This window comes from Cryptotermes secundus, unplaced genomic scaffold (assembly GCF_002891405.2).
Source record: "Cryptotermes secundus unplaced genomic scaffold, Csec_1.0 scaffold250, whole genome shotgun sequence".
Lineage (NCBI taxonomy): Eukaryota > Metazoa > Arthropoda > Insecta > Blattodea > Kalotermitidae > Cryptotermes > Cryptotermes secundus.
In genome coordinates, this window is record NW_019738873.1 from 1,279,221 (window position 1) to 1,300,565 (window position 21,345).

At 42.3% G+C, this 21,345-nt stretch overlaps 1 protein-coding gene across 1 annotated transcript in view; it reads left to right on the top strand.

Annotated features, from left to right (window-relative positions):
- Window positions 1–404: 404 nt before the first annotated feature.
- LOC111871144 overlaps window positions 405–21,345 on the top strand; it is a 168,777-nt gene continuing 147,836 nt past the window's right edge. The window contains exon 1 of the mRNA XM_023864020.2: window positions 405–572. Coding sequence (XP_023719788.1) covers window positions 521–572 — 52 coding nt within the window. The 5' untranslated portion in view covers window positions 405–520. The remainder of the gene's footprint in view (window positions 573–21,345) is intronic.

Genomic DNA, 21,345 nt, shown 5'->3' on the forward strand with positions numbered 1-21,345 from the left:
TCTCTTTAATTCTGGTATCTAAGTGATCATTTGACTATCCGTTTTCGATCCTGAAAATCCCTTTGCATGTCACTGTTAGCAGCAGGAAGCAACAAATCGAAAGATCGACCTTTATGATATCGGATTATATACGTTTGAATGGCTTGTATAACTAGGGATCTTAGGTGTGGGCTTTCGGAAGATTCAGTTATGTCGCAGTCAACATAACAAAAGAATGAAAAGCGCTTTTCTACTCGCAGGTAGTAAGCAAGGCTAGTTACCTTAGTGTGCTATTTTTTTTTTTTGTTCCTAGTATGGTGGTGGCGTGATTGTTTAACTGCTCTGCCGCAGCGTGGCGCTGTGCAGAATGAAACGCCTACCTCAACGAGTCAACCAACTCTCAAGCCGCTCAAACCTCTCTCAGTTCCCGCGTGTTCACCTGGCAAGCCTGACGTTGCTGCAAGACGTGCGCAGCTGTAGTGCAGTGATACGAAAGACCACATGGTCGCTGTGTGCTCCGGTAACGAAGTACTGCTTTAGCATGAAGAACGACTCCATCTTCCTTAACGTAGTATCTACTGTTGTTTGCACAGGTACGAGTGTATGCCCGTCCCTAGTAAATAGACATGTGCTTGCAATAGAACGCCATTTTATAAGAAAGGGTAATGCCAACTATTGTCTTGTCATATGGAGATGGTTACAGTTCTTGCCTTGTGCAGTGCTCAGAACTGCGTTTCGTGTGAATACGAGTGAGCGACCTCATACAGTTTTGTTCAGGTGGTCATCCGTGACGAATGCGTTGAAGTGTTCCATACATAACTGTTGAATTGGGGTGAATTATGCCGTACAAACTGTTGGAAAATGAGGTGAAATTTTAAGCACATTTGGAATGTGCACTCTACGTTTCTGGGTATTTTAGACTTTTTATTGTCAGTATATGATGTTCCTCTGAATTAATGTTAAAAACAAATTACGAAATTGCCTGACGAAAATGAAAACACTGTGTATGCATTCTAGTGAAAGTGACCTTGGACCAGTTAAACTCCCACTGTTAGCGTGCACGTTAAAATAAGAAGGAAATACGTCCGTGTACTTCCTTGTATACAATTCACGTTTATTACGTCACGGTAAAAAAGAAAGAGATTGTTTTCGAAAATTATCACTGTTCGCCACTGAATATGCAAGCTAGGACAATCACGCATTGAGAAAACATTTGTGCCACTAGTGCTCGTAGGTTGTTTTCCCTGAAGAAACCATTAGGGATATGGTCTTCACACATCACCGAAATTGCATCAAAATGATTAAAGCCATTTTGTGTTGTGGGGGGGGGCTTCATCTGAAAGGCCCCAGCTTTTGGAGCCGAAATATATATTCACTGGTTATTGCGCTGTAATAATTTTTTTTATTGCTAGTTGGGCGGGACTAAGTCCATGGTACTATGGCCACTTCTGGCCTATTTTACCAGCCCCAGATGATAGGTGAAGGTGATTGTGTAGCAATTGGTGAAATGAAGATTGGAAGAGGAAACCGAAGTACTCGGAGAAAGCCTGCCCCAGCGCCACTTTGTTCACCATAAATCCCACTTGACCAGACCCTGGATCGAACCCGGGCCGCCGCGGTGTTATTGCGCTGTAAGAATGTAACTTAATGGGGCACAGAGATATGTAGTAAAGAGCCTAAACTACTTCTGGAGGGGCTCGTATTGTACCACAGCAAACTTACCGGACCATAGAGCAAGAAAGACAGTACGTTCTGTGCTTTATTTTATCTGGTCCATGCCCTCATGTTCAGTCGAGACATCCTAAGATTTCAGCGCAACATACCGGAAAGAATTTAACCTAGTGTTATTCTTCTAATGCAAATTCTGCTCTTGGGTTGTTACACCGTGTGGTTGTAGGTGATATTGTCAGCATTTTGGAGGTACGTACTTCCTTCTTCAGGGTCGAAGTCTGTAGGTTCGTGAGTTGGGTATGATTTTTAATTATGGTTTACTGAAGTTTGGTTAAGAGTCATTTAAGAGTAGTGAAAGAAAATCATGTTAATCACCTTTACAAGGTGAATGCTAGTTCTGAACCTCGGTATGGTAGTCATATTACTTATTGTATACGTATTTATTTACTTTTGTATCTATTTATGCCGCGTCCCATTTATTTGTAACATAAGTACGTATCTGTAATTTAAATCTGTACAATTACGGAACTGAGAATGAAACGCCCGCAGACCTGGAGTTCAACTTTCGGTTTCCTTGAACACTCCCCTGCCCATGTAACGGACGTAGCAAGCACAGCAGACAAACACGTCATTACGAACTTCCAGAGAACTAACGGGCTGCGTAACTCACGTGGCGTTTGACCCAGAAACCTCGCGTATCAGAGTCTTCCACGAGAATTGCTAGAATTTAGTACAATTTCATACAAAATCCTCAAGAACATCGCGAACCCAGTTATCACTGCCGCTTCGTGCTCTGGAGGCACAGATATTGGTTCGTGGCTCACAGAGCGAACATTTTCATTGAGGCTTTTAATGTTTCCTTATGCCCCTCCGGGGAAGTACCACTGAATAGGCCACGATTGTGTCCTTGCACAGTCATAATTCGTCATTCTTTGGCATCCTTCCATTCACTGCTACATGGAATATGCACTTTAGAAAACGCTGGGAAAACATTAGAAGTACAAATGTGCCTTAGAATTATTAGCTTATATAGAAATGTCTTTATAACACAAATAAGTAATTATATTCGATTTATGTTTGACAGACAATGTCCTGTTTAGGAAAAACATTCACAGCGATGGAAAGAGAAGAATGGTCTTATAAACGCCATTTATTTATTGACTACTGAAACCCAGTTTACAAAATTACAATATTTACCATTATCAAAGGAGAGGAACTTGGACTCTTCTAACCATGTTTACTGCAATCATATGTTCTGATACCGCGGTTTGTTCTACGGAGGCACCGGGTCTGTCGCATTGCTCGTCGATGTGTCTCTCCAAAAGTGTTAACGCATAGTGAACACACCTGCGCGACTTGAGCATACAACAAGTCATTCGTTCCAAGTACGAAAAAGTAAACAAATCATATTGCGTCTGCGTCATGAATTATTTGCCATAGCTCAAGCGGTTATTCGCCGGCTTCCCAACGCGGCGGCCCGGGTTCGATCCCGGGTCTGGTCAAGTGGGATTTGTGGTGGAGAAAGTGGCGCTGGGGCAGGTTTTCTCCGAGTACTTCGGTTTCCCCTGCCAAACTTCATTCCACCAATTGCTCCACAATCACCCTCACCTATCATCTGGGGCTGGTACAATAGGCCAGAAGTGGCCGTAGTACCGAGTGGACTCAATCCCACCCCAGCAAGTAATAAAAAAATAATGTGGTCTAGTGGTCAGCGTTCCTGACTACACATCCAGATGTCCGGGTTCGATTCCCGGTGCTACCAGATATTTTTTGGAAAAATAGTGGGGTCTGGAACGGGGTCCACTCAGCCTCGTGAGCAGAATTGAGGAGATATTTCGAGGAAATAGCGGCTCCGGTCTAGAAGAACGAAACTAACGGCCGGTGGGATTCATTGCGCTGACCACATGACACCCTCTGTCCGTAAAAGTTGGCACTATACTTCGCCGACAAGCAGCGGTCGCTCGGTCGGTATAGTTCGCTTGCGGGCTGAAATCACGGAGTTTGTTTTGTGGCACTCAGACGTCCGTTAAAACTGCGAACAAGGAATATTACGTTTACGAAATGTTACTGCTTTGCCGAGAAGTGTTCGGCGTCTGCAAAATGCGTTTCAAAGATAAAAGTGTATAAATTTGTTCCTGCCCTTAAGTAATTAAGCACTACGCCATGAAGGCGTATGGGGGAGTACAGGTATAGACCCACATTTTCTTGAGCTCGGCAACAGTTGGAGCTGAGTGGTCAGTTTCACCCCAAGGTAAAAAGACCCCTGTACCCATTCGTTAGGAGCTTGAGTGAACCCCAGAGCCGGTATGGACGGCGTGGAGAAGAGACAAATCTTGACCCCATCGGGATTCGAACTGCGACCCCTCCGTCGTCCAGCCCGTAGCCAACGTTTCAAGTATTCTAAGGAAAAACCATCTTAGATTGGCTTGCATAACTGTACACACACTCCCAGTCGTAACTTGTCATCGCCGAGGAAAATCTTGTAGGAAGTGACAGTACTCTTGTAATAACCAGTTGTCAGTTTGCAGAAAGCCTTCTTCTTGGATGTGGCGCCGTGTAGATATTGTGTTAGCCGACGTTTTCCAGGAACTGTCGTCTCCATCTTCAGGGTAGAATAAAAAAGAAAATCCGCGATCCAGGAACCAGTGTGAGCAGATGCTGGTTACGTGGACATTTGTATGTCTGGACTCTTATGAATTTCAACCTTTATTGTTATCAAGGAATGTGGTCAGTCAGTATGAGAGTACGGCAGTTTGATAAGATCCGAAGTACTTGAATGGACGTGTCCAGTGACTAGTTGTTCTGTTTTCATTCTTCCTGCGTAACTGCGTTTTTCGCAGACTGGTTGGACACTGCGGGCGCAATGACTGTAACAGGCTGTGAAGGCCCATGGGGTTGTGAGACGTCGAAGCTCCCACATCTTCAAGATAATCGGCTCACAAATGGTAAGGTTGTCAGCCTTACACACCGGCCGCCTTTACCACCCCAGGAAGATTCTTGGTACTCATTTCTGTTAGAGGCCGAGTCGACCCCAGGGCCATATTGCGGCTGGAAGGATTAGGTCAATTGAAAAAAATCCAATGACCTCATCGAAAATCGAACCCGCGACTTCCAGCTAGTAGCATAATGCCTCAGAATTTCAGCTAAATGTTAATGTTATTTCGTGTGCAATATAATGGTTGTATTAACCTTAACATAGCTTTAGTGACCAGCTCATCTCAGACCGCGCGTTCATGAAGGCTACAGTGCCTGTGCTAACAGCCCGAGTTCATTCCAACACGATTCGCCCTGTAGAGATCATTAGCAACATAATTGGGCCTTAAATACCCTCTGGAACGCCGTCGTTTATATTGAGTTCATGTCTTAAGGCGCGTCCACATTACTCGTGCTCATGTGACTCGCTATACTCGCCAGTAATGTGGACGATATGACAAGTCACGAGACAAGCAAATTTAAAATTTGTAATTTAACAACTACAGCCAATAAATTAAAACACGACTACAGCCTATACACACTACGAGTAAATATACGGATCCTCACGCGCCGAAGCCTGGCGAGCAACTGAAGTAGTGTGGACGAAGATTTACGAGCACAAGTAAAAGCCAGACGAGTCTCCCGACGAGCACGAGCACGAGTAATGTGGACGCGCCCTTAGAATGAGACCACGTGAACGCATATAATTACACAGTAACGAGAATTCGACTTGTTTTGTCATGTCTTGTTGCGCGAACATAAATTGTGTGCATCCTGTTTTTGTCATCAGTAAGATATAAAGTGTGGAATGTGCCGTCTACATAACAACAGTCAGTATTCAAAACAAAAAAGATACTGATCCATCAATATTTGCTTTTATTATGTTTATTAGAGACGCAACATGTTTCGACCATTTTACGGGTCATCATCAGGCGTACAAAGCACCAGTCTGAGCTGTTGAGTTGCAATCAATTATCATTTTATTCGTCGAATAAGGATCCTTATTGTGTATTTTAGGTAATAGAGACACGACTTTTCGGAAACTGCGTGTATCTTCCTTTCTCACCTGAAGACGGAAACAGATCCAGTTTCCGAAACGTCGCGTCGTCTATTACCTAAAATTCCGGACGATGTAAAAAGTCCAAACCCCCAGTAATTCTGTGTCATCCACCATCGTCAGAACCTTTTGGAATCTTCCAGTTCCTAAATGGCTGAACAAATCTTTATGATTCTGTATTTCAGAATCCTGTTGCACATCGTTAATCAAACGTGGGTGTATTAAGCCCGTCAATAATGCAACAATCATTAGGACACTCGCCATTCAACACTAACACGACATGTTTCGGCCCAAGACGGCCGTGAACTCTGAGGATGGCTGTTTGTTGCCGAAACATGTCGTGTTGGTGTTGAATGGTGAGTGTTGTAATGATTGTTGCATTATTGACGGGCTTAATACATAGACGTTAAATCTTTATGATACCTGAACCCATCTCAGTGGCGTACTTAATAAATCCTCCCATCGGTCTCTGTATGTATCGTTGCTAATCAACGACTAGGGAAACACGTTCTCGCGGCAACGAATACACGCTAAAATATAAGAATTGTTGTACCTGTCTTTTTCTATACCGTCCGTGTCGTATCAAAGGGGAGCCTATGGGGCTATGTAAACCTTCGATCGTTGCTAGGCAACGGCTCGACAAACACGTTTCCGCGGCGACGAAGAACTGTTGAAGGCACCGTTTTCTATGCGGTTTGTGTCTTATCAAATGAACGTAGGAAATACCTTGAATGTAAAAATATCATGGCAGCCTTGCGAAAATTGTCATTAGTTTTCGGTGTGACAGCTATAACCAATGGACTGTTGGAGCCATGAATATGAAGACATATTGTAAACATTCGTGGAAACGATGTAATATTTACCATTTGTAAGCGAACAGGGATCCTGAAGCCGGTGTGAGGTTTTGAGGTCATGTGGACACACTTAACGACGTAATCGGTTCTTATGCAATAAACCGTCACCGTTTTCAGGCTACATGTACAGAGTCAAGAGGAACACAAGGTCAGTTCTTGAATAAAACATTCTTTTCAGTAAACCAAAGGGAAGTAGTTACGTAGATGTATGAAATAACTGTACCTCAAGGTCTAAACACGAGTAAAATGCAAAAAGAGAAAAAAGAGAACAGATAATCAAAATATCTTTGTATTTACAGGAATGTTTGCAGTGCACAGAAGTTTAAATAACAGAAACTCTCAGATAATTTATTCGAAAATTTACTGAGAAATTAATTTTAGCGACCCTGGGAGCCCATGCATCTAGTAAAGTTGCTTTTTTTTTCCTGTGGCGCTACAGCCCCAATTTGGACCTAGGCCTACTTCCATGAAACTCTCCGTTTCACTTCGGTTTACTAGATCATACACATTCGGTAGGACTCCTTGGTCGGGTGATCAGCTCGTCGCAAGGCCTCTACCTGTACACAAACACAGAAAAACGCACACAAACATCCATGCCCAGAGTGGGATTCGAACCCACGATCCCGGTTTCCAAGGGCGCGAAGACAGTGCACGTCTTAGACCGCTGGGCTACCGTGACCGGCAGTAAAGTTGCTTAGTGCCCGAAATATCACGAAAAAAAAAGAAGACGGCGGAATATGAGAAGAAACATCGCGGAAAAATGTATACTTTAGTTGACGTTGTGTCAGTAACATTTGAGAGTTCATTGAGTAACGCCAAAATCCTAATTTACCAAAAATAACGTTCTTCTGCAGCAGTAATTACCAAGAACACTGGATCAATTAGTTGTTTAAGCAGATGTTGATTAATATCACATCATAAGTGTTTGAAAAGCCGGTCACGGTAGCCGAGCGGTCTAAGGCGTGCACTGTCTTCGCTCGCTCGGAAGCCGGGATCGTGGGTTCGAATCCCACTCAGGGCATGGATGTTTGTTTGCGTTTTTCTGTGTTTGTGTACAGGTAGAGGCCTTGCGACGAGCTGATCACCCGCCCAAGGAGTCCTACCGAATGTGTAAGATCTAGAAAAACCGAAATGAACGGAGAAGTTCATGGAGGTAGGCCTAGGCCCACTGGGGCTGTAGTGCCAAGGGAAAAAATGTTTGAAAAGACAATGTTAAAAAGCCAGACTGGAAAGTAAAGGACATTCTAGTTAGCAGCAAGATCCCTGAATTCTTGATGAAATCGTACAAACATAGCTCCTAACGAGGAATTACCCCCATGCTGTCACTTTTGGAGGCACATAGGTTACTGTTTCGTATAAAAAAACACTCTGTATATTTTGTAGACCGGGGCACGCGGTGGCGTAGTTGGTTGAGGCACTGTGCTACAAGTTGGAAGCCTCGGGTTTGATTCCCGATAAGGTCATTGCATTTTCTCAATTTACCTAGTCCTTCCAGCTGTACTATGGCCCTGGGGTTGACTCAGTCTCTAACAGAAATGAGTACGAGGAATAATCCTGGGGGGGGGGGGGGNAGGCGCGTTAGGCTGACAACCTCACCGCCATTTGTGAGCCGATTTCCTAGAAGATGTGGGAGCCTCGACGTCTTACATTTTGTACACCAATAAATATTATATAATCTTTGGAAGCCCTACGAACGTGCTGTGAATTTATGGTAACGGTTTGTTACTAGAAGACTGCAAAAGCTGCAGTTTCATGTCTTCTTTAAGTTACGACAGGGAAGTTAACACGCAGCGCGCCAAGCATAAACAGCTGTTACGGAACCTGTCAACCGTACCGTACGTATGAGTGGGAGCCTGTAGCGATATCTGTCGGCTGGCATAAAAAAATTCATTTACAAAAAGTAATTGGCGTTATTTCGGCAAGATGTTATTGTCTACCTACATTACTACTACTACTACTACTACTACTACTACTACTACTACTACCAACAGTAACAGTGTGTAGTGTTTACAGTTGCGAGCAATAAAGCTCTGGCTCATGTGGAATAATTTATGAGCACGAACGCACTTGCCCGATATCCGAAGAAGTTAGTTGAATTTTACTGTTGGAGTTATTATTATTATTATCATTATCATTAGAGCTATCAAAACACTTAATGACTGTCTTCTTCTACAGTCGGATATTGAACGGGTACAAGATTGGTGTTCGGTAAACTTAATGAAACCGAACCTTAGTAAAACCAATGTTATTTCCTTTTCCAGGAAAACTACTGTTTTGAAATATCAATACAGACTCGGAAATTTTTTTATTTTGCGAACTGATAGTATTAAGGATCTTGGAGTACTTATCGATTCAAAGCTTCACTTTCATCAACATGTAGATATTTTATTTTCACAAACTATGAAATTACTAGGATTAATTCGCACCATTACGTTTTCCTTCTCTACCTTAGACAGTCTTTTGATGCTGTATACTGCTTTAATCAGATCCAAACTGGAGTACGCTTCTGTTGTTTGGAATTCGATAACGAATACTGACTCCAGCAAACTTGAGCGTATACAAAGAAAATTTGCAGCTCTCTGTCATAATAGATTTTTTAAAGATATAGATTATCATTATTTTAGTATTTTGGATAAACTAAATCTGCAAACCTTGGATGTCAGACGGCGTCATATTGATGCTTTGTTTTTAATAAATGTTTTTAGAGGCACAACATATTGCTCCTCTGTCCTTGATGCGGTCGGTTTGCGGGTTCCTTCTCGGAACATTCGAAATTTTTCTACATTTAGCTGTTCTTTCAGTCGCTGTCCCACAGCTAGATGTGTTGTTGCTGCAAATTTTGTTTGCGAACTTGTAGACATTTTTAGTAAATCTAGTTTAAGTTTGAATTGTTTAGTTTGATAATTTTTGTACTTTTGGTCGTTTTTTTACTATTTGCACTGTCTTTTTAACCTGTCACTGGCTTTTGAGCTAAGTATGCAATTAGTTTTTTGCTGTTAATTGTTTTTAATTTTCCAAATACTTAACGTTTTTGACCTGTTATTATCTATGTGTGTATTGTCTTGATTTTTATTATTGTCTGTTGTTTGTTGTTTTATATTTTCCGTGCTGACTCTGTAATTGGCCTCCGCTGTTGAGCTCGGCACGTAAATAAATAAAGCATTGAATTGAATTGAATTGAATTATTATTATTATTAGAGGTGGTGGGTCTCCCCATGCACTTAGACCAGTTATTTGTCCATTGTGCGTCCCCCTTTTTAATTTCTACTGTCGCCATACCCTACCGGTACTGGTGCGTGCCATCAGCCCCGTTCAGCCAACGAGTTCGGGCGTCGGTACTTGATATCTACCAGAGGCATTGGAAACTACTTGGGCGGGAAATTGTTGCCTAATTTTGCTCAGAGGTCTCCTAGAGGCATGAGGATCTTTTACGTGCCGTAAATCTACGACACGGGACCCACGGCTTAAAGTCCCTCCCGGAGGACTTGTTCCCTGAATTGTTTCCGTCCTTAAAAATTCCACGACCTCCGCCGGGTTTGAACCCCCGTACCTTGAGTCATGAGGTGGGAAAGTTACCCCTAGACTACGGAGGCCGCTCACTGTTGGAGTTAAGTGGCATGAGGCGCTTGGTAGTGTAGTTGGTCGAGGCACTATGCTACAAGCCGGAAGGTCGCGGGTTCTAGACTCGATGAGGTCATTGAATTTTTTCAATTTACCTAATCTTTCCAGCCGCACTATGGCCCTGGGGTCGACTCAGCCTGTAACGGCTACCAACGTCGGAGATTCCTCAGGTTCCGTGTTCAACGTCACCGGCCCTCGATGCCTGACTGTGTTTACTGTGCCGTAACCTGTTAACGGACGTCTGTTCTGATGAAACTATCCAGGATTCCATCTGATATGCCACAATATTCAACCTCTCCAAAGTCCTTTACTGACCCCATTTATTTGCTAAATGAAGATTTCGCGAAGCATCTCAGCGCAGTGCTGCTTTGCATTGCTGAGAGTCCGTCGAGAGGCTGCTCATTGAGCTCGCCTCCCGCGTATGCAAATCGAAACTTGACAATTATCGTTACATTGCATTTTTTATTAAATGTTACATAATCTGTGCTCCTGAATAATGGAAAATTTACTGCAGCTACTTAAGCGGTATCAGAAGAAAGCATTCTTCTCCACCTTTAAGAACTACTCCCATTGGCCTGTTGCATCTCCTGTTTTACGCAACCATCTCTTGAGGTCTACCGATATTTCTTCAGCCTAATGGTCTCTACTACTACATGATTACGTTATCAGAACATGACCCTCGTTTCCAAACCCCTGTTTGTTCTTCGATAAATCTGATTTTTACTACTTTTCTTAATTTTCTTTTTAATGTTATTGCATATTAGTAGTATAGCATATTCTGGGTTCCTCTAAATGTCTTTTTAAATATAAAAATTTAGTAATCATTAATGTTATAACGCCGACCACGGTGGCCGCGCGGCCTAAGTCATGAACTGTCTTCTCTCGCTCGAACACTGGGATCGTGTGTTCGAATCCCACCCAATGCATGGATGCGTGTGTGTGTGCGTTTACTCTGTGTTTGTGTTGTCCTGTGATTAGGTAGCGGCCTTGCTACGGGCTGATCCCCCCGCCCAAGGAGCCCTACCGCCTGTATAAAAATGATTACGGAACTGAAGAAGAGGTCAGGGCCCAACAAAGGGCTGTAGAGCCTTTGATGAATGAATGAAATGTTGCGTCACGCTTATGTAGGATTGATGAAATTTAAACCACGGATAATACATAGGCATGTGTGATGTGAGCTTACTCCTTCGCAGTCATTGAAGTGCAGGTAATGAATTCTAAAGCCAATTAACCTTCACCTTCACTCATGTGTCTGCCATGTTGCAATTCTTGAAAAAAGTTAATCGTCAGCAACTGAGAAATATTTGTGAAACAGTGATGCCGAAACGTCATTTTAAGATCCAGTGCTGCGAAACTAACTTGCATAGTATCTACACTTAACAGATATAAGTTGTGTTTAAAAAGAATTGCAATTGGCTCGAGCAAAAGTATCTAGCCAATCCTCGACCAGCACCTTCATAAATAATAATGTCGCATCTGATTAGAATTCTTAACTTCAGTGACTGGACAAACCGGGTGAACGGTCAGAGAACGCTGGCGTTGTTTCAATATTAATATTATCACATGTTGGGTAACTGTAGACGGGGTCTTAGATTGGATATTGGATTTATTGTCTATTTTAACGCACAACTCGTAACTACCAGTAATTATAGAGCCATTTCTATTTTCTGAACTTTACAAATCACAATAGCACACACTGAGTATTTTCAGTCTGTTTTCACCAGTTGTTCCCTGGTAACTGCTTCTAACAATGGGAATTCTTCAGCCGCAACGACCAAGTATTCTCTTCATAGATCCCTTTGCGACTACTGACTAACGCAAACTCAAAGTGACATTGCCACTGGCAGTCAGTCAGGACCAGATTTTATTACTGTTTGACAGTTACGGTCTTAATTCCTGTGGGACGCCCTCTCTGACGAGATGACGGTTGTCTTTTGTATATGCTGCTGGCCGTTGCCAGCGCAGGCTTTCTCGGATCCTAGTCCCTTGGAACTCGCGACCATATTTTACTGCCTCAGATTTGAGATTTTCATTTTCTTCACCTCCTACGACTCGCAGGGTCACGGTGGAGGTATTCGACCCCGCCTCCACAGGGGTTCGGCTTCGCCTAACTTCTAAATTTGTCTCGATTATAACATCTTGACACGGACCACGTAGAAAACACCGTTCGATGTTGTACCCCTGTCGTTTCCATAGCAACATGACTGTTTGCAGAGGTGTTACTCAGTAACAGCTGTGCATACTTGCCTGTTACTAATTTGTTGCCTAGCAGCGAATGTTGTTTCGTTGTTTGTTTCGGGGTCGTTACCCAGACACTGGTATCCGCTACAGTATGTTTGTAAATAATGGATTCTCTGAAGCCTGAAAAAGAAACAGAACTATCGTGTCTTTTGATTTAACAGTGTATTAGCACTCTTATGGAGGTACTAAAGAAAATCATGACATTCTCCAATGTCTGATCTAGTGTCTGTATGTAGAGAAGATGATATGTCGTAAGGAAATTGTGAGATTTTTTTGGTGAGGAACAACCAGTGTCTAACTCTCGGTAATCATTATGAAGATTTCGATCTTCTGGTACTGACACCGTCTGGTTTGGTAGGCAGGGAACAACTTTTCGGAGGTGCCATATTCTGCCATCAAGAATGGGAACAGCAGGTTCCTCCGAATCCTTGTTCCATATCTACCAAGTTATACGGCGTCACATACAAGACCATAATATTCAGCGTCTCCAGTGTTCAGTATCAGTTGACGTGTGTATGCTTACCTGCCTTCTGGTTAGAAATGTTTGTGTTGTGAGTGTCCTACCAAGGAGGACGGCTCAAAGTGTGGTGTAGGTCAGTGATTCCCAGACTCAAATGTGGGGCTCCTTTGATGTGGACAGAAGCGGACCCTCCAGTATACTAATGTGTCTTAAAATGTGGTTTATCAGTTTAATAACATTGTACATGTATTTGTAATTATATACTTTTTTCTCTTCTATAGTTTTTAATTTAATGAGGCTTTTTTAAATTTTTATACCTATTTTTGTGCATTTTAATTAGATCACTGGCAATTGAACAGTTAAACACTCAAATTTATGTAAAATTGCCTTTTTTATTGTAGAATATCTAGCGAAAGAATTGAACACTTTATTTACAGATTATTGTACAAGGCAATAAAATAAAACATATTTATAGAACAAAATACGAGGGGCAGTCAGACAGTTCAGGAATGGTGCTATTGCACTATAATGATAGGACGTACGATAACAAGTAGGAGCCTTGCGCGCGCACACACAATTGTTCCCTTGATCCTGCCATTGTTGGAAGCACCGACATAAGGCTTCTTTTGGAATCTTTCGGAGTTCGGCAGTCTCATTGATTTGATTTCCTCCGTGGTTGCGAAACCTGTCCCCTTGAGCCCATTTTCAGAATATGGAACAGCCAAAAGTCACTCGGAGCGAGGTCCGGAGAGCATGGTGGTTGGGTGATGGCAGGAATGTTTTTCTCGGCAAGGATTGCTGCACAAAAGCGATGTATGGCTCGGTGCTTTATAATGAAGCAGAAACTACTGTCTGTGCCCTGTATGTAATATTTGCAGTTCATGCTAAAATATTTTCGGGTGATCAACCTTCTTAATAATGAAGTTTTTTAGCACATAGAACAAAACATTTACAAAACGCAGAGAATGATAATAATAAAATCGAGGAAGTATTTAACATAACGAGAGAGATGCCATGTTGTATCCTTCCATAACATTTACATGTCAGTACTGACGCGCGGGACCAAGATTTCTCGAAGTTTTTCTTCAAAATGTTGAATAGAAAGGACAGATATATACATTAACATTTTAGTACTTGCTAATGTGAAGGTACAGCCTCGCATAAAATAAAGTGATGTAAGAGGCTTTAAGATGGCTGTAAGATATTTTATGTTTCTGAAGTGATCTTAGTAGTCTTAGGTCAGACTCCATTGTTTCGTTTTGTTCGAACCCCGTTTCAGGGTCGTGTGTAGTCACTAATGAATATCGCTGATAGCCGTATTCGGGAGAAGGGACTGTGGTTGGGCCCTAGAAACAAGAGGGGGAAGTCCCCAAAGCTCACGTTTGAGAGCTGCTGTTGGTTCCACTTCACGGGAAGCACATGCTCATACAGACGCGATTTGCGGGCTGAAGCACGCAATTTTTCAATTCGTCCGTAATTAAAAAATTGGATGTTCCTTAGCACGAAGAGAAGTACAAACGCGATATTCTCATAATCACATAACTACAGTACACGAATATAAACTTCGCTTTTTTTTTCCTCCCTGCATTCTCTTGGTCTGTTATATATTTTTTTTATTTGCGCTGACTTTCGGAAGAAAATGAAAGGCAAAGAATTGATGTGTGTATGTTCTTTACCCCCCACTTCTCACCCCTGTGCCTGATCGATTTTTACGACGCATAATATATAAATAATGCCATTGGATGCCGCCGTCAGCTCGCGTTGCTAACACACCAGTCATAAGGGCTTCTTTTAAATTGAGAACATGTCTTTCAGCGCAGAAAGCGCAAACGTGTTATTACGCCATATAGTAAAGCACCAGGCGGGTATGATATGTATTGAGGTCATTGTTGTCTAGGACTGAAACCTAATAACACGATAACCATTTGGGGGAAGTTCGGCCAATTCTGTACACTTAAAGGAAAATTGATATTTTGTTAAAATATTGTAAATTTAAGCCAGTATTATTAATTTATTCCGGTAGCATAATTAAAGACTGTTTTTATCGTAAATTTTAAAATGTCTAGGACAATGAAATTAACGAAAACATACTTAATGCAAAGAATTGCCCAAGTGTTGCTGTACTGCTGCTCATGTTGAAGGGTGATTCTGTGTTCTTGAGAGATGTAGACATTACTATCACTGCTAATTTCATTCAAACATTTTTAAAATTTATATTCGTGCGCATGTCAATTTAAAAATGTATGCCTGAGTATTATTCGCATTAGCAGTTGCTGCAGCTAATATAAGAATGTTAAATATAAAACGGCCACTGTGTCTGAACTCCAAACAATATAAATATGTGATGGAACGGAAGTAACGGTGGACACTTCCTTGACCTGGGCACGAAACAGAGACATGTGCCCATCTTCACTCTCCGTTAATACTATCATCAAAATATCTGAACTGACGAAGTTGTCACACATGTTTCAAACCCTCATGCATCTGATTTTTCGAAACTTTAAAGGGTAATCAATGAATGAAAGCATATAAACTGAACAGACGGAAGGCAAAGGCTTTAATTTAATATTAAATTCCTCTTCGAGTTGCCGTGGCACACATTTCTTGCATTTTTGCAACTTCTGCGCTGCTCCAAAGGCCTGTTCTATGAGCAGGCAGCTGCTCTTCGGTAGTGTTTTCCGAAGGTGTGACATTTCAGAGGCACTGCGCGAGAAGTCCCATCGTCACACAAAGGTGAACTGATGGCTGAGGGGGTGAATTTGACGCTTCGCCTACTCTGAAGACCCACTGTCGGGTGGCCAACTACAGCCGCGGGCATTTTTTGTCGCTCAAGGTCAATCCATCACGGCCCACTACTAATACCTAGGGGCACATTTCACTCGAGTTCATTTACATAATTATAGTGGAATAAAGGGTAAGAAGGGAGAAAAATGTGGAGGGTGATGATGACCTTGACTGGCAAGAATTTATCCCAGATTGTAGTTAGGAATATACAGAACATTTCTCTTAGGCTTATGGCCTCGTAATAAAATGTGAGCAGGTTGATCGATTTACGTGAGACTTGGAGGTCAACTGCAACCTGTACTTTGTTAATTCCATACCGTAGATGCTCGTAATATGGTATGATTTCGTGCAAAATTCTGAAGTAAGAGCAACTGTGGAAGCATGTACCTTTATGCATATTGCAACAGTGGGATACAGAGAATTACAATCAATGTTATGTTTTCTATCGCTGTCTAATAGACACTCAGGTAAAATTTCCAATAAACATACGACGGAGAGTCGGTAAATACGTCACAAATGGATACAAAACCTAAAACATATGCTATTCGAACCTGAAAAAAAAAAGCATTTCTCGACATATCCCCCACCAACATTGATACACTTGTCCCATCGCTTTACCAATGCACCGAAACCCACAGCATAGAAGTCTTTTGGCTGTTGTCTCAGCAACTTCCGCAACTGAACCTGCATCATCAGCGACTTTCGAACGTCCTTGGCAGAATTTCTTGACCCAGTTGTGAACAGTTTTATGCGACAAACACTTCCCACCTTAGCATTTCCTTATGAACATCCTTCGCATGGAGTTTATTTGCCCACAAAGAAAGCACAACGGAACTTTGTTCTTCGGTAGTACATACCTCAAGCACGGTCTCCTTGTTGATTATTGAAACCAAACTCTGAAACATACGCATGCGCGTCTGCTACCTAGACGCATGAAGGTGGACTGTGCTGCTACCTAGTGATGCACATAGAAATCCTATTACGCTCATTACAGCTGCTTTACTACAGTTTGTGACCTATTTACTTCCTCTGCCTCGTAGTACACGTGTCACATCTTCACACTGTTTACGTCACGCGCACCCCGACACTACTTTTAGTACAATTACATAAATGGCGGTAGTGTGAAACTTTGTGGCTATGTCCAATAGATTTTATACATCAGCAGTCATTAACTGCAAAGTTTAGGCCTTTTGAACTACTCCGAACTTCGGGTTAGACGAATTGATCCTTCTGTCTTCTTGGTGGCCGTCCTGTGTTTTTCTTTCTTCATGATAATTTTGTTATTAATGGAAATTGTCTACAAGGACATATTGTTGAGGTACGTAGTTTTTAAATAATTGTTATTTTTGTTCTTTCAGAATTAGTTAATACGTAATTTTGGCTAGATTCAAAATATGAATACCTCCGAGCATAATAGAAGATACTGAAATCGAATTTTCCCATCTTCCGGGATATATCGCCTTGTAGTCCATGCATGAGCCGATGTTTGGGAGGAACGTATCACCTCCATCTTCAGGGTCGGAAATCAGCCGAGCTAGAATCCAGCAAAAGCAGGTGGCTAGGCAGAATGAGCTGCCATGAGAGTGACAATTATACAGGGATCAGACAGCAAGAAGAAGGGATGTTGCCCAGTCTTGCTGGCTCGCTACTCTCTCGCCTGGCTTCGTGGGCCAGCCAATAGGAACCAAGAGCTGGGTAGGAGTGTGCAAGGGCCGGTTTGAGAAAACAGGTTTATGCGGGAAGCAGGAGTGTGCAAGGGCCTGCGAGAAGCAGGGGTGTGCAAGGGCCGGTTTGAGAAAACAGGTTTATGCGAGAAGCAGGGGTGTGCAAGGGCCGGTTTGAGGAAACAGGTTTATGCTAGAAGCAGGGGTGTGCAAGGGCCGGTTTGAGAAAACAGGTTTATGCGAGAAGCAGGGGTGTGGAAGGACTTCATAGTCACAGCTGCAGGAACCTCAAACCCAACAATAGTAGAAGACAAAACTTGAGGTTCAAAAAGATAAGCCCTATATGTAGAAATATGGGAAATTATTATTATTCGGTTTAAGGCTCTTATGCTGTAACATAATTTGATAAACACAGGAAGGTACAAAACAAAACCGAACAAATTTTGTCTTTTGTTCCAGCTTATAAGAAAGGGCATATTGTAACTGTAGACGGGCATGGATTGGATATTCGATTTATTGACACAACTCGGAACTATAAGTACTTACAGTGCTATCGCTGATTTCAATATTCTACAAATCACAAGCACAAGTCTTCACTAGTCGTATCCTGGCAACGGATTTTAACACAGTAATTATACCAGTCTCACTATAACTGCAGCGCAAATGAAATCTTCTCTTTAAAGCCGCACTCTTGTAGCTAACTTTATCTTTACAGAAGGACTTTCAACTCTCAACTCAACTGGATCGCCCCAGTTGTCTTCCTTATAACCACTTTGCGCGGACCGAATAGAAAACACAGTTTCCAACAATAATTCTATTTTTGTATAGGAGTATTTAACGATTCGTTGCTTAGAAACGGGCTGCATAACACCTTCGTTTTATTGTTGCGGGCCATACCTATCAACGACGGCTTTTCACAGTCACCTCTTAGCAAAGGGTCCCGTGGTACTGGTTAAAATAACAGGCTCACTGAGGAGGATGTTTTCGAAATTCTTTGTCTCTTCGGAAGAATTAAGGAACTGTACTTCAGATTTTCTCTGATCGTCATCTATGACGACGCTTTCATATCACATTGTGATGGCTCTTTCGAAAAGAACCAATGAAAGTTGTCTCGATGCTCGACTTAGTTTGTGTAGGCTTTGGAGTGTTAAGGATTCGTTGCCACCGAACTTGTTCTCAAGTTCTTCTGAAGTTGACGTCCTCTGTCGGTAGGTTGTGCCACCGCCCACATAGAAGGTCGTACACAGTGCGCAGACGAATGCTAATATTTGCCTTCGTGTTTAGAATGGTCTCCACGTTGAAGGTCTCAGCCGCAGTATGCAGCATTACTGCATCACTGAGGCCCCTGCACTGTGCCCGGTGCATCTCAGCGTTTTACGGGAACACTTCGCCTCGCACTCAGCACCGCTTTTCTTTGACGTCTGCCAGGTTCGAATACCAGTCGAGACCCCGACTATACTGAGATTTTCCGCGTTTTGTCTCAGTCCCTCCAGGCGAATACTGGGATAATAGCATGATATACTATACGTCTATCGCAGCCTCTTCCTTCCACATCCTTTTCAAATTCATTCTTCACTGATGATCCTACCACTCAACACCGTATCACGTGACCTACTGAGGGCAGCGTTAAACCAACCACAAAAAGTAAAGGTATCCCTATAACAGGCCGTGGAGGCCCATAGGGTTGTGAGACGTCGAGGCTCCCACATTTTCTCTAGACAATCGGCTCACAGATGACGGTGAGGTTGTCAGCCTTACGCACCGGCCGCCCCTTATTCCCCAGGAAGATTCCTGGTACTCATTACTGTTAAAAGCTGAGTCGACCCCAGGGCGATAGTGCTGCTGGAAGGATTAAATCAATTGAAAAATTCAGTGACGTTTTCGCGAATCGAACCCGTGACCTTCCGGCATGCAACTGAACTACTGCGTGCCCGAAATAAACTATACAAAATAAAACAAATAAATTGAATGCTGGGTCGAGAGGCAAGCCGCTCGAATTCCAGCCAGGACACGCCTATTAACATAAGCACTGAGCCAATATGTCATGATGCGCACGTTCGAAGTAAGGAAAACGGCAAAATTTATCACATTGCACGGCATTTAAATGGAAACATAAATCTAAAATTGCTGGAAAATGTCTCCCAAGTTCGTTTGAGTATTAGGCGCCTTGGCTTACTTATCTCCTATCCTCGCCATGTTTCGTCACGACTGCTCCCTAGCAGTGAAACCTGAAAATACGTCATGGCGCCTATCACCGGAAGATTCTCTACGTATTGATATGCTCCTTTCTCTATATCTCTCTGTTACGCTGCTGAGTGAGGAAATCCCGGAGGGACTTATAAATTACCCTTTACATTAGTCACCTAATTTACATGGTTAAGTAAGCGAAAGAAGAGATCCGTCATGTTTGTTGTCTTAACATTGTATCTCCCAGAAAGGAACTGCAACGGAAAAGCTTTGAAACAACGCAAAAAGGACGTTGAAACAAACACATAAATGAACACAAAATATTTATATTTGCAGTGAATGGTGTTATTTATTTGTATGCAAAGGGGACGGGAATGCGCAGTATTTCAGCATAGTTCGTGTTAACGTAGACAAGTTTAATTATTACATATGGGATATTTTTATGTTTCAAGTAATAGTTCCTGGACAAGTGCAAATATTTCTATCGCGTTAATCTGTACCCCGCACGAGCAGGGGAAGGGAATGAAATTTACACTAAGTGGGATCTCAAGTTCTGTTAGTGCGACATCACATCGGCAGTCGATATATTTTCATGACTGTCATACAATCGCAACATCGCGAAATTGTGTTGTGAAGTAATGTAGCAACACGACGCACCGGCGCGATGCTGCGCGTCTGCAAGGGCGTGACCAACTGCTTCCTGATCCCTACCCTTTTCCGGAAGGTCAAGATACGACATACTATTGCCACATCCTTGAGTGCCTATAGACGTGGTTTGGATTGACAGTTTGATGACCACTTACAGAATATAACTTGAAGTAATTATAACGCTATCGCTAATTCATGCACCCGTCTTCTGACTGCAGCACACACCATGTCTTCTCAGTTTGTTTTCACTAACCGTTTACTGGTAACGGATCCTAATAATGACCTCTGATTACGTCCTTACTGGCTGGTAAATATTTCAGGCTGGCGGCCATCTCACACCAACCTTCTCCTCTTCTGATCGACTGGACTGAAGGAACTGAAGAGAGAGAGAGAAGAGAAGAGAAAGAAGAAAGAAAGAGCATCGATNCAAGTAACTGAAGCTCCCATCTTGTTCTGCTTGTATTTCGGCACGAACCACACAGAGGACACCGTCCCTCTGTTGCAGTGCAATTAATGTCGTGGAAACTTGCTTGTTTGCGGAGCCGTTAGTAACCTCTGTTATATTGTTGCTTATTTCGCGGTCGTTGCCTGGCAACGGGTTTACATTCCACAATACTTATTGCATTATATTTTACGAGACTTCGTATATGTATCATAGCATCTAACATCGTCTAATCTCACTGATTAATAACACTAATATTGCAGTCTCAAATTTCTGAGGCAGAACGTCAATATTCCTTGAACGCATGCATAAATCTTCATGAAACTTTGTATGCTTATCATACTACTACGTACATGAAGCCATCTCAATGCCTTACTCTATAAATTCTTTCGATCAGTAATACCAACATTATATCCTCTCAAATTATTGCTGTAATTACCGTAATGTTACTTATATGCCTGAACCGATCTCCATGGAACTTGGTACGCATATCTGCCACCTAAACCCATTTCAGTGACGCAATTTATAAATTTATACCATCAGTAGCATCAGAATTACAGCCTATCAAATTTTTGAGGTAAAATCTTTATATTTCTTCAACACCTTTATCAGTCTTTAAGAAACCTTGTACGTATGTCATAACGACCTGAGACAATGTCAGTTGCGTACATATTAAATCCCTCTTATCAGTAACACTTACTTACTTACTTATGGAGCTGAGCCCTTCTTGAGAAGAAGCCAAATCTGCAGCTACTCAAGAATTT